The following is a 14,595-nucleotide window of genomic DNA, read 5'->3' as shown; positions in this document are numbered from 1 at the left end:
ATTGTGAAGATGATTTTATTGTGAGGATGATTTTGAGTGTCATTAAAATGTATTAAAATGTAAAAAAAAAAAAGTTAATTTCCCAGTACTTCGTGTACACAACATGTACACGTCTTGTCTTGTAATCGGTAATTTATTAGTGGGTTTGGTTTGCACACTATGTGACTATTCAGCAGCATTAGGTTACAAATTTCACAATCTTTCACCAGGAGGAATCTGCATCATGTCAGTGTGTGCATGTCTGTTAGAAAGAAGTGATGTATATTAGCTGATTTGCAGCAAAAACAGAAGAAAATGTTTAAAAATGTAGATGAAAATTTGACAAATGACATGCTGATGTTGATGTTGAGACGTGTCCCTGTACCTACCAAAAATGCTCTACGAAAAGAACCTGTTGGCACCATCTAGAATGATGGAGCTCCATCCATTACTTGGATGGTGGTGATAATCCATCAGCCTCATTAAACTAATTCTCTTGTTATACTCTTACAGTTGCCTCAACAAAATCTGAATAAACTCTTTTAATAGCTTTGATTTTAGCATAAATAGTGAACAAGCACGTGTCCCAATATTTTTCATTTTTACAAACGGACAACTGCCATTTTGAAATGACAAAAAAATGGAGATAGAAGGTTTTTGTGATTGCATATTTCTTCTAGAATCAGAGTATTCCTGCTGTAAGTTATATTTAGGCAACTGCACTTATAAGCACATGCTGAGGGAGATATTGACAAAGCAGCAATACCTAAACAAAGCCAACGGAAGGGCAAGGCCAACAAAGAGGAGTAGAGTATATACACTAAACATAAACAAGAAACACCTGGGGGCAATGACAAGAGGGCGTGGCTTCAGCCTGCACACAGGAAAGGACAAAACTGTAAATTTGGGACAAGAGTACAGTAAAAACTAAACCAAACACAGGAGCATATATAGAGTACTTTATCCTGCTTGGTTGAAAAGGCACTCTAAAGTACCCTCTACAATGGCAAAAAAGAGCCAAGTGGTATATATCATAGCTGTCCAATGAAAAACAAGTATCTCCATTTTTGTCGATTTCTAGATTACTACATAATTTCAACAAACCAACTGTCCCTTATACTGTGTCAAATGTTTTTGATGAATTTCATTGAAATTTAAGAAGGTTTTATCTCTCTTCTGCTGTTTTGGAGATACTTGTTTTTCATTGGACAGCAATGATATTCTAATCTTCACCATCATGTCTGACTGTCTCTTAGGTTGTTCTCTAGAGCAAGTTAATTTGAGAATGTTTTGCAATGAGTGGAATTATTAGTCTGATGCTCCACAAATTTGGCTTTTATGGAAAAGTGGCAAGAAAAAAAAACATTTTTAAAAGCAAGCCATGAGAAATCCATCCACAGCAGACATGGGGTAGAAGTTTACTGTGGTCAGTTGAGAAAAGTTGATCTTTTTGGTCTAAATGCAAAACGTTAAGCATGGCAGAAAACTAACACTTCACATCAGCAGGAATACACCACCAACCTACTGTGAAACATGGTGGTGGAAGCATCATGCTGTGTGGGGATGCATTCTGCAAAATGTCTGGTCATTATTGTAGAGGAGATGGATGGAGCTAAATAAGGGCAATCCTGAAGGATTCATTGCATACAATTTTGATTAAATCCCTTTTTTTGGTTTGTTGGTTTAACGAAACATTTAAGAGGTATAAATGATTTTAAGACACTCTAAATGACTATAGCTTTGCAAACTGATTTGTCTAAAACATCCTCCACAGAATAGCCCCATGGACACAGAAGACACTTTGGGAAATGTAAACAAGAAGAACACACACGAGGGTAAAACTGGGCTGAATATTACAGATGGCGAGACATGGCAGTATGTATTATCCATAAGGTAAAGCTGTGAACCCTCTGCCTGCATCACAAACAGTGCGTAATCTGGCCTTGATGGTTATGGATTTTTAAACAGTTTGATGTACAGCTTTTAATGTATATTTAATGCTTTTTAATTACGACGTCTGAAGTTGGAATAAATTTAACAGAGAGACCCATTCCTCTCAAAACAGCCCAAGACAGAAATGCAAAGCAGATTAGATAATAGAAGTATTAAAAGGCACAACTTGTCTTAAATGTCTTTAAATGTTCCCCTAAGATTCACTATAGAGTTGTTTGTGTCCTGTCAGTTTTTACAATACAATTTAGCATTCAATTTATATTAAAATGATCCAGGCACTTCTTTTGCATAATGTGGGCCAATTAAATAAAGTTGGCCTGCTTTAGTTACATTAAAACCTGTTTATACTTAATGTAATGCCTTCTGAACAATTTGGCATATAGTTATGCTGAAGCAGATACAGGTTCATTAAAAATCTATAGAATATCATTGAAAAGTTACTTTATTTTAGTAATTCAACAGTTCAAAATGTGAAACTCGTATTTTACATAGATATGGTATGATGGCTTAGAGCTAATAAAAACACATCAATCAGTATCTCAGACAATTAAAGTATTATGAGTGAATAGAATTTAAGAGAATATAAGTGTTTTAGTGTTATTGACCCCTTTTTGCACACACACACACATACACACACACTTTGTTGACGATATTTTGGCCTAATTATTGAAAACTCTGACTCAAAATAGTGTATGTAAGGGTTCTTTTTTTGTTGTTGGACCATGACGGTGACTTTACATAGCAGTGGCAGTGCCTTCCAGCTCTTCTTGAGGTTGTATTGTTAATAGCTAGAAACCAAAGTCACAGGAAGATATTTAGAGTGTTTTTTTTTTTTTTTATAACCCTGGCCCTGGAGACACCCTGATCTGCACAATTAGTGGATTTCTGCTGCTACTAAAGGCTTTGTTAATTACTTTAATCAGGTGTATTGTAAGCAGGACAAGGTGACAATAGGATCTAATTGGAGAAACACTGGTGAAAATTAGTCTCAGCTTCCTCCCAGCAAGCAATTTTTGGTTGGTAGATTGTGAACGTTCTTAAAATGTTTCATCTGTCAAGTTTTATGGATGTTCTTAGAACATTTTTATGTAATGTTTTTAAACTTTCTGGTAACATCGATGCAACATCACTTGTGTCAGTTTTTGCATTTTTAGTTTTGGGAATGTTACCTTTTATGTAATTAAATTTATTTCCATTTTTTCCCCGCCAATTTACAAGACCAATTACCCAGCCCACTGATTAGGACTCCCCCATCACTAGTAATGCTCCAACACCAGGAAGATGAAGACTAGTACATGCCTCCTCTCATACATGTGAAGTCAGCCACCATCTCTTTTTAAATTGATGCTGATGCAGCATTACTGAGTAGCATCCAGTAGCATGCCTACTCGGAGGAAAGCGCAGTTCCGATACATCAGCAGCTGGTGGCAATGTTAGTATTCACCTATCTTGGAACGCTATTTGATAAACATTCTAATAATGCTGTAATGCAAGAAAACCATTATTTTGTCATTTTTACGTCATTATTAAATCTGTACACTGTTCTAAACTACACTGATTTGCGTGTTTGAAACTGGGAAAAAAGAAGATCTAAATGTTTGGCTGAGTTCTGTGGGTGATGTTTTGGGTTGTGCCTCTTTAGAGATAAGACTGGTGACAGTCCAAGCTCAGTGTTAGACTAATCTGTGTGGATCTTCTGTTCTAAACTAAAAATGACTTGTCAAACATATGGAACTCAACTGACTAAATTTGATATATGCACTTATTTTACTATACATTATTGCTTTTATTTAGTGCTTATTTTTTTCTCCAGTAGTTTTTTCGTAAATATTTGTACCAATAATTACTTCAGAAAGTTATTTCAGTTACTTTGGATTAAGTGTTTTACAAAGTGTTTTTTCATTATTATTACAAATAATTTAAATATTTATTTTAAAATAAAATATGTGTTTGTTTAATCATACATTGTTTTTGTTATTGTTTATTCAGTATTAATAAATATTTCAGATAATTAATGAGGGTTTAATTACAATCAATCTTGTGTTCTACATGTTTTAATTTGTTTAACAAATCCTGCTTTGAGCATTAATTTGCTCATTAATGTGTCAAATATGCTAAAAATAAATGACAATAATTATTATTAGTAGTAAATACAATAATTATTAAAACATTAAACTATTGATCAGATAGTCAAATAAACACTTCAGTGTTAAACAATTCGAACATTTTTGGGGGGAATTATTAAATGCTTTAGGCTTTTAAAATGTTTTTTTAAAGATAATTATTTATATAGGTCGTCTCGTATAATTTACTCTTTTTTTAACCCCCGCCCTCCTACGCTACGATTGGTTCACACACGAGGCGGAGGCGGGCCAATACCTGTTGACTGGTTCTGCCTTTGATAAAAGCGCGAGAGCCTGACAGTTTGTCAGTCTGCTTCTCAGAGCGGGCGGAGTCCAGCCACAGTCAGCCCGGCTACTGATCACTAAACCATCGATTACAGGGGGATAGAGCGGAGAGAGGAGGATGATTTTAAGGGTGTGAACTCTAGGGTAGAGGTGGGTAATCACTGTAGTGTTACTTTAATGATATTTAAGCAAAATTAAGTGTAAAACTAGTTAAAGAAGTCGGTGTTTAACTGGCTTTAGTGACTTTTTTTCTGAATAGCTAACCTATGATCCTATGAGGCTAGTTAGGTTAAACCTATTTATTTAGCTAGGTTAAATTAGTGTGTTTGTGTTTATTTTAACATTACTTTAACATTTTTAAAAGTAACTCAGACAGTAAAAAAAGGAAAAGTACTTAAAAATATAGGTGAATCTAAATATTTTACAATTTTACCAACATAATATAATTTAATTTGGCATTCATATAAGGTAATTTATCTACCTCAGCTCTATCCAACTGTAACAGTACCTTAGGCTATACTTAGGCGTTTAAAAACGTATAAAAATGCTAATTCCCCAGAAAAACGTTGTACATTAGCTATTCATGTAGCTATCTACTGTTTTTCTGGCCAAACCACAATGTCGTGTGTAAATGTAAGCCCCTCAAAAAATGCTGCTAGTTGGTGTGGCCCACTGTTTCCCAGGTCTGTTAAAGAGCACTCCTGGGTGAGGGGATAAAGGGGATAAAACGCTGGGCACATTTTTCTGCACTATTTTTTTTTTAGTAAAGCCCACAGTTTCAGTTTTAAAAGCAGTTTTGTAGCTTCTGTTTTTGAGAGATGGATGATGGACCTCGGCAGAGAGGTTCCTCAGGATCCAGCACTGCAACTAACAGCAAACAGCCTGAGAGCTCAGGAGTAGCCCTGAAGAAGGAGATTGGGCTGCTCAGCGCCTGTGGTATTATTGTGGGTGAGTTGGAGTAACTTTAATTTAGTTTATATCTACCAGTCTAAAGGTTGGACACACCTCTTCTCATTCAATATTTTTTCTTCTTTATTACTTTTACATTGTAAATTAAGTATTAAGGATTTTATTAAAGCTATACAGTAGGGGTGTGCCATATCATATCGTACGCGATAATATCGCCATCATTTTTGAATATCGTGAATGATATTATACTCTAAAAATATCGTGCAATATCACATACCCCCACTTATTACATCAAGGTACTACTTTTTCACACTGTTTTCATTTTCCATTATATATCTACTAGAGACAGATTATGTCTGTCCAGTATTATTATTTTACTTTAATCCTGGTTACATGGAGATATTTAGAGTGCATTAAAAGTCATCATGATATTCTGGATCAATGACTTCTGTTACAAATCTGATCAAATTCTTGTATTTTTTTATATCTCAGGTAGGGGTATGACATAAATCGAATGCAATAATAAAATTACATTTTCATTTTTTTGCAGTAGTGTATTCTTGAAAAAAAAAAAGGATATCGCCAAGAGTATAGTTATCGCGATAATACCATAAAATATCGTGATAAAATTTTAGTGCCATATCTCCCACCCCTACTATACAGGAACACAAGCAGAATTATTCTTAAACTAACCGGAATATGTTTTATACATTCGATTCTTCTAAGTAGCACATTTATCTTTAAGAACAGATCTGCACCTTTCTGATATTTTAATCTCAGTGTCTTCATGAGGTAGCCTTAAAGGAGTTTCTGGAGGTGCTGAACTATCTCAGTTGGAATTTCATCGTTGAATCAAAGTAGATGTTTTGGTTGAACCAACATTGGATTTGGTGTTGATTTTGAAAATTGTTGATATGGCAACAATGTTTCATCGTTATATGTTCAACCTTTAAAAAAACATAGCTCACTAAAATTAGAAAATTCTATGGTTAACAGAGTTTTAAAGTAGCTGAGTATAAAGAATGTTTCCCACCACTGCCAATCTGATTCAACATCTGATCTCAAAAACACAACAGTAAAACAAATAGAACATGAACATTCCCCCAGGTATGGTGAAGAATTGGTGCCAAATTAAAAAGCAGTTACTGCAAATGGAATAAAACCACTTTTTAATCCCTCCATCCAACCATATTTTGAAATCGCATGATGATGAAATGTAAAATGCTATTTCAAAAGGCAGAAGGTTGAGGACATTATGTTGATTCAACTTTAATTTTTTTAACGTTTGCACAACCATTTAAAATTAAATGTTGTTTTAACGTTGTTTTAATGTGAAACAACAACAAACATTCCTTCAATCATATTTCAACTACATTTCAACATTGAAGGTCGGCTGTTTTGCCATAATTTGGGATTATTGAAAATATTAATTGTAATTGTAAAATATTTAACAAAATTGAAATCTGCCAATTGTCAAAAAATACGAATAAATGAATAAAATAATGAATACAAATCAGACACTTGACAATTTCCTGAACTTTATTTTAAAAGTCAATATTTTCTCAGTACATATCAAACATTTCATGTCCTCCAAACCTTTAGTTTCATTGCAGTTGTTTAGTTTTTATGTCTATTTTTAAACATGCAGAATGTGGGGTTGATTCCTGTTACTAATCTAAAATCTAATCTGGTTATCTGGTATTTAATAGTGAAGTAGAAAACAAACGGGCAGCTTCTCTTAGTGTACTGTAGAACTTCAAAAGTTTTCAGAAAGTAAAATTACTTATTTTACTGCAGAGACAAGGAGTTTTGTATCAACTACACTTTTAGCCCATACACGAGTCAAGGCCTGTTAAAGGGTTCATTTAGTTTATCTGTACCAGTCAAAAATTTTGGACACACCTGTTCTCCTTCAATGTGTTTTATATTTACTTCATTATTTTTTAATTGTACATTAAATATTGAAGACTATATTAAAGCTATACAGGAACACTTGCAGGATTATTCTTAAATTAACCAGAATTTGTTTTATACCTTAGATTCTTTTAAGTAGCACATTTATCTTTGAGGACAGATCTGCACACGTTAGTATATTAATCTCAGTGTCTTCATGAGGGAGAGTCACCTAAAATAGTTTTCTCAGCGTCTTGAAGGAGTTCCTGGAGGTGCTGAACAAAAGAGGTGCTGAACAATAGTTGCTGCTTTTCCTTCATGATGTGAAGCTCCAGCTCATCCCAATTAAATCACCTCAAATCATCATCTCAGTTCATCAGGTTTAGATCAGAGGATTGTGGAGGAAGAACACTTTTTTACTCTTTACTACATAATTCCATATGTGTCCCTTAAATGTTTTAATGTCTTTACAATTAATCTACAATGTAGAAAATAAAAATTAAATAGAGAAATAAAGTAAGAATTACATGAGAAGGTGTGTCCAAACTTTTGACCTCGATTAATCCTACTTTTTACTTCTTTCAAAGACTAAGTTTTAAATTATGGTTACAGTTATTTAAATGTAAATAAATGTAAAGGTCAGGATAAAATTGAATTGTATTTCTATTAACGGTGTCATAAATTAAATTGTATTAATCAAAACAATATTTTATGATAAATCATGCTTCAAATCTTAATTAAAAATGTAAATGCTGGTATTTGCCTGTATTTTTGTGATGTAAACAAAATTGTGTAGTGTGCTTAAAGCCTGGCAGACTAGAGCTTTTTTTTTACTTTATTATAGGGGTGTGCAATATCATATCGTACCGAATAATAACATTTTTGAATATCGTGAACGTTATTATACCATCAAATATCGTCATATTACCTACCCCTACTTATCATACTGTGCTCATTCCCTATTATATTATCTATATCTAGAGACTATATCTGTAAAGTATCATTTATTTTACTTTAATACTGGATATATAGAGAAATTTGAAGTATATTATTAGGATCATTAGTGACATGACATTCTGAATCTTGAATTCTGTAATAAATCATCTATAAAATGATTGTATTTTTAATGTCTATATATGCAATAATAGAATTTAATTTTAATTTAGTTGTAGTTAGGGCTGCCACGATTAGTCGACTAGTCACGATTATGTCGACTATTAAAATAGTCGACGACTAATTTAATAGTCGATTAGTCGTTTTTTTTTTTTCTTTTCTTTGTTTTTCTCTCCAAACTGCTGCGACTGCCTTTCTGTCCTGGACGCACATGCGCAGTAGTGGAAACCGGGGTAGGTAGTGGACGACATCTCAGGACATTATACAGACAGGCTCTGGTTTCATGGCTACCCCGCTACAGAACTCAAAAGTGTGGGATCACCAAGAAAATAAAAGTGAAACGCGTGCAATGCAATATCTGCAATGAAGAACTTGCCTTCCTCGGCAGCACAACCGCGATGCACGAGCACCTGAAAAGGAGGCATGTTGTGGCTGATTAAATGACGAAGAAGCTAAATTGCTATTTAGCTGCTAAAATTAGCGTAAACAGAGCGTTAACTTAGTACTTAACTTACTCATCTTGATAGCTTTAAAACAGAGGTCACTAATAGGCGGACCGCGATCCGGATCCGGACCCAGACGTTGTCACAAATGCCGTCCCAAACCGATAAACTACAGAGAAGGATTTCATTCTGACAGTGGCTTCTGTTTTCAGTGCTTTTCGGTGCAGTAAACTCACAGATCAGTCATGTGTGGTGTAAAATCACCAAACGCTCTCCTCTGCCAATCAGATCTGTGCAGACCGCTGCCCTGTGTACGGTAATGTACACAATATCTGGACAGAGAGGCATTTTTTATTAATAGTTCAAACAACCTCACGGTTGAGATTTTTCATAAATGCCAGTGCCTTATCCTTATTTTACACAGTTGTTTACACTTTATGCTAAACAGTAAAATAATTGTCTGTTACAACAAGCTGCATATTTCATTAAAGGTTTAATGAACTATGATTTTAATTGTTTTTATTTTTAGATAGCATATAGCTGAAATCTAATGTTGGTTGTATAATAGCAGCTGCATTCTATTGTGATAAACTGTGTTTTATATTCAATTAACGTATGATCCGATTAGTCGACTAATCATAAAAAATAATCGGTGATTAGTCGACTATAAAAATAATCGTTTGTGGCAGCCCTAGTTGTAGTAGTATATTCTGAAAATATATTTTTTTTATTCAGTGTTTTGTCATATCGCCAAGAGTATCGTTATCGCGAAAATACCATGAATTTTTCAGTGTAATTCTGCTACCTTTGTAAATGATTATACTTAAGGACGAGTATAAGGACGAGTATACTTAAATGAACGCTAGTGTAACTGCATGTTTCACATTCCACAAATTGAATAGAGAAAACTACTGCCACACTCTACATGGGGTAAAAAGGCCCATGCATGAAGTGCTGTAAGATTTTGTGGAAAAACACTGCACTGACTTTAGGCTTGATAAAACAACACAGTGGACCAACACCAGCAGATTGAAGAAACTTCACACTAGTAGGCCTGTCACAATAACAACATTACCGACTTCTCGTTCAATAAATGGACATGACCTCAATCGTTTTAATAATCGTGATATCGTCCATTTTGTTTGTACTTACAAAATGCACGTACATATATTGTGACTGTGGGTGTGGCTGCAGTGGTCCTGTAAGCACAGAGAGACACATACACAGGGAGCGAATTCACTTAAAATGTACCTTTATTAGGAAAAGTGCCATCCATCAACACCCAAAACAACTTAAAGAAACATAGTAACGGCCCAGTGCGGCTCTAGTGACTTAAATTTTGAGTCTTAGGTTCATGTTGCCTCCCAACACAGCCTTCCATTTACAGGGTCTTTATTCTGGTTTAACGCGTGTCAGCTGGGACAGACCAGGGCTGCACGTCATGGTGTGGGGCAGACCCATGGTTTTCCTGCCTCCAAACTTCGTAATGTGTATATATACACTGAAGAACCTACTATAACCTACTGTAGTTCAAGCTAGGAACTTTTCAGATTCCAAAATTAGGTGTGTGAACAGGAATGGAAAGTTATTTTTATCTTTAAAAAGGTCAATCCCTTTGATATGATAGTTATTTTATTAGTGGCAAATTAGTGGTCTAAAAATGTCAACAATATCATGTATCGCAATAATTTCTGTGAAAAAAATATTGTTCTCAAAAAATTGTTATCGTGACAGGCCTACACACTAGACCTCAAGCAGTTTGGAACGTGTGTCTCTCCACTCTTCCTCCAGACTCTGCTCCCTTGATTTACAAATAAAATGCTAAATTTACTGATGATCAGTGATGGTTTGGAGAGCCATGTCATCTGCTGGTATATGTGCAGAAATATTGCTGATAGAATGGGACTTTCTGAAACAGATAACATGAACATATTAACTCCATGTGTTACAAATGCCAGGCGTGAGCCCCCAAGCACTGACCTGTGGAGCAGTAAAACTGTGACTAGAATGCAATCCAATCCTCACAGCACCAGCCAGAATTTAGTAGAAAGCCTTTCCTGGACAGTTACTCCAACAAAAGCAGGATAAACTCTTTTTTAATACCCTTGATTTTGGATATTCACATATATACACACATACTAAAGATAAATATTTATGTTTCCTGCCTGCTAATCTCTACTCATACACCTATAATGACAGTGCTGATGGAAATGGATGGAAATTAATTTCCTGTGATATGCTTTTCACAGTGACATAGATTTATCATAGCCACTATTCTGGGTTCCAGACCTACAGCAGAGTCGGTACGGATTATGAGGCATAGGTGGATTTGCCGGATGGAAAGGATAGAGAGGGAGTCAGGCCAGCTGTAATACGGTAACGACAGCAAATACACTGCACACAAAGTAGGTCACCAAACAAGAACTGTGGGGCTTAGATCCAAGAGGCATATCTTCTCCACTTTATACAGCTTCTGATGCTCTCTCTCTCTCTCTCTCTCTCTCTCTCTCTCTCTCACACACACACACACACACCTAAACAAAACCAAAGTAGACCTCAGTGCAGCTCAACGCCAGACAATATGAGCATCTCCACACCCACGTCCAGACCTTAAAACAGAAACGAGACACTCATTAAAAGGATTAACGACATCGTAGTTCTAATGGAGATCCAGGATTAGTGCGTTAATCCCTCCGACAGCTTGCACTCGCTCTTCCCTGTGACTGTGTGTAGTATACAGCCATGCAAACATTTAGGTCCCCCTATATTAATGGCAAGTATTGGTCATTCTATACCTGAACTGCAGTGCACAAACTTTTACAAATGGTTCTACGTTGAATTCCAGTTTATTATGTAAACTTCTCCATTCGCTCCACCATTGGCTACCTTTGGACACCTACTCTAAAGGTGACTGTAGTGTAGTAGTAAAGCATTTCATTGGCAACCTGTGACGCTCTGGTAAACTGCATGCCCAGGAGAGTTAAGGCAGTTCTGGAAAATAATGTTGACACTTCTGGAACATTCACTAAGGGGTGTACTCACTTTTGTTGCTGGTGATTTGGACATTAATGGCTGTATATTGAGTTATTTTGAGGGAAGAATACATTTACACTGTTATATAAGTTGCACACAGACTTTTCTTTTACATTTCATTGTGTCAAAGTGTCATTTTTTCAGTGTTGTCCCATAAAAAGATGCTTTTAAATATCTGCAAAAATGTGATGGTGAACTCACGTTTGTGATTCACTGTAAATAGCAACAGAGCTTGAGATTACATCTGTGCCCTGATGGGCGTTGTGCTCAGGAAATGAGTAGGGCTGGCCCGAATAGCGTTTTTTGAGCTCCGGATATTCTGCACTGATTCGAAGCGAATATTCGAATATTCGTTTTTAAAAAAAGAAGTAAAAAAATAAAATAAAAAAAAGCAAATCACGGCCCCTTTAATCCACTGAAAAATGTTCAATTTGCTCTGACCGACGAGACATATTCACCCCGGATTTTTGGTGTTTTTATCCCCCATATTTTTGTGTTTTCACCCCATATTTTTTCTGTGTTTTTAGCCCAGATTTCTTTGTGTTTTCATCCCGGAATTTCTGCTGCGAACGTTCAAGTAGCTGCACCCCTGAAATAGCAATCCTTCAAAATCAGATGTATCTGGTTCTTAAAGGGAATGGGAAGTAACACACTGATTGCGCCCTCAAATATGGGTATTTTTAATTTAAACGTGCAGTACGCTCTCTAACCTTCCTAAGACTTACTAAAGTTGGGTGATTCTCACGAAATCAGACTAATGAGGTGGCATTAAGGAGTGTGATGAACAGGTAAATGCTATCAATTTGGGAAACACTGGTTTATAAACATCTCATCAAAGGCTATATTGGAAGTGATTAAAAGTAGACATTGTGATATTTTAAATTATGTATTTTTTATAATTTAGTGTGAAATTCTCAGTACCGCAACGCGTCCATTGCTGAATCTCGGCTCTTCAATTACACAATTTTAATATTTAAAATAAATAAATAATAAAAAACTTAAATGTATCTCATAAAGTAAATTGTTACAGTCAATAAAAATGTATTACTTGGAATTCATTGGTAAAAGAAAAGAAAATATTTAGAAAAATAACTTTGGTCAGAACCAATGTTCTCAGCCTCCGCAACAATTTTCAAGCACCATTTAAGACCACAAGGAACAGAAAAAAAACAGCCATTTTGAGAGGGGGGACACCTTTTAGTATGACACCCAAGATGGCTACCAGGTAAGCACCTAATTTTATACCTCTCCAGATAAATGTTAAAAACTTGGTTGTCAGCGAGCATACACAACTTTTTGTTTCTCATTACCGAAACAGCTAGTTTTTAATGTTTAAAAAAATGAAAATGTTATTGTGTTTTGGGAATTTTTAAGGTTTTTAAAGTCTAAATACAAAAAGCTAGCAAAAGTTTAGCCAGGCATCATGGTGGCCCCACAGAGATCAAAGAAGGTTAAGGTCCCTCATACTCCGCAACAGCCTTCTCATACACCGCAACAATTTAAGGCCTGTTGCGGTAGAGAGATTCACTGTTGCGGTAAAGAGAAATTAATGTTTTAAGTGACATGAACTTATATATATATATATATATATATATATATATTGTTTTATAAAAAAGCCTTTATTTACTTATAATAAACAATATATAAAACAATACATGATGCAATTTCAGATAAAAAACAGATTTATGTAGCAGGGCAGTGACACCCATATAACTTCCGCATAAGATATAAAAATAATATATAAAAATAATAATAATAATATATATATATATATATATAATATATATAATTTCATGAAACAACTTTTATTGTTATAAACTGTTAATAAAGGTTGTTTCATGAAATTTATTTTTATAAACTTTTATTGTTATAAACTGTTTATATGTATATATATATATATATATGAATATATATATATATATATATATATATGAATATATATGAAATTTATATATATACACACATATATACATTTCATTAAACAACTTTCTTTAATTTTATCTTTAATTTTAATTTAGTTGCACATTGATGTTTACATTTTTCATGAGATTAATGCTTAATACAAAGATGTTTAATGAGATGTTGAATTGCTTGTTTCATACTTAAATATTTAATTTCAATTTAGTTGTACATTGATGTTTATATCTGTCATGAAATTAATACTTAATAAAAAAGTTGTTTTATGAGATGTTGAATTACTTATTTTGTATTTAAACATTCCATTTCAATTTAGTTATACAGTGATGTTTAAAGTTTTAAGGAATTTATGTCTAATGAGGTATGTTGAAATTTGTTTTATTAAAATACACAGTTCAAAATAGGATATTTTCACAGCTTGAGTCTTACTGAGAATAATTTTCAACAGCAAATACCACATTTTGTTCAATATTACTACTCCATACAAAACTCAAGAAGTACATCATTAGAATTTGTTATTTATTCACAGCATTCACACTCTGTGTTTGTTGTGTAAAGTGTTATTGTTAATTAAGTAGGAATCCTTGTAATGACTCTCTTTACCGAAACATTGACTCTCTTTACCGAAACACCATTCTCTTTACCGCAACACATATTTATTTACTAATTATTTTACTGTTATAAAACAAATTCTAGTTTATAATGGTATTTGGATAAATTGTATTTCTTCATAGGTCATCTGTACTAAATAAGAAATTATACATGTAATTTTTCAGTTAAATATCCTGAAAAGACAGGACATGAATCATGAAATCTGTTGCGGTAATGAGACAAATCATAAAATTAAAAAAAATGGGAAACTTATAAATATAATATTTTCTGGGTTATATACACATATGAGCACAACTGTTAATAATATCTATTTAAAAAGTAACAAATGTGTAACT

General features: G+C 34.1%; 1 protein-coding gene across 1 annotated transcript in view; it reads left to right on the top strand.

Annotated features, from left to right (window-relative positions):
- Positions 1–4,354: 4,354 nt before the first annotated feature.
- slc7a8b (solute carrier family 7 member 8b) overlaps positions 4,355–14,595 on the top strand; it is a 51,057-nt gene continuing 40,816 nt past the window's right edge. The window contains exon 1 of the mRNA XM_007258054.4: positions 4,355–5,288. Within this exon, the coding sequence (XP_007258116.3) occupies positions 5,159–5,288 (130 nt within the window). The 5' untranslated portion in view covers positions 4,355–5,158. The remainder of the gene's footprint in view (positions 5,289–14,595) is intronic.

This window comes from Astyanax mexicanus, chromosome 8 (assembly GCF_023375975.1).
Source record: "Astyanax mexicanus isolate ESR-SI-001 chromosome 8, AstMex3_surface, whole genome shotgun sequence".
Lineage (NCBI taxonomy): Eukaryota > Metazoa > Chordata > Actinopteri > Characiformes > Acestrorhamphidae > Astyanax > Astyanax mexicanus.
This window is presented reverse-complemented; position numbering and strand designations above follow the sequence as displayed.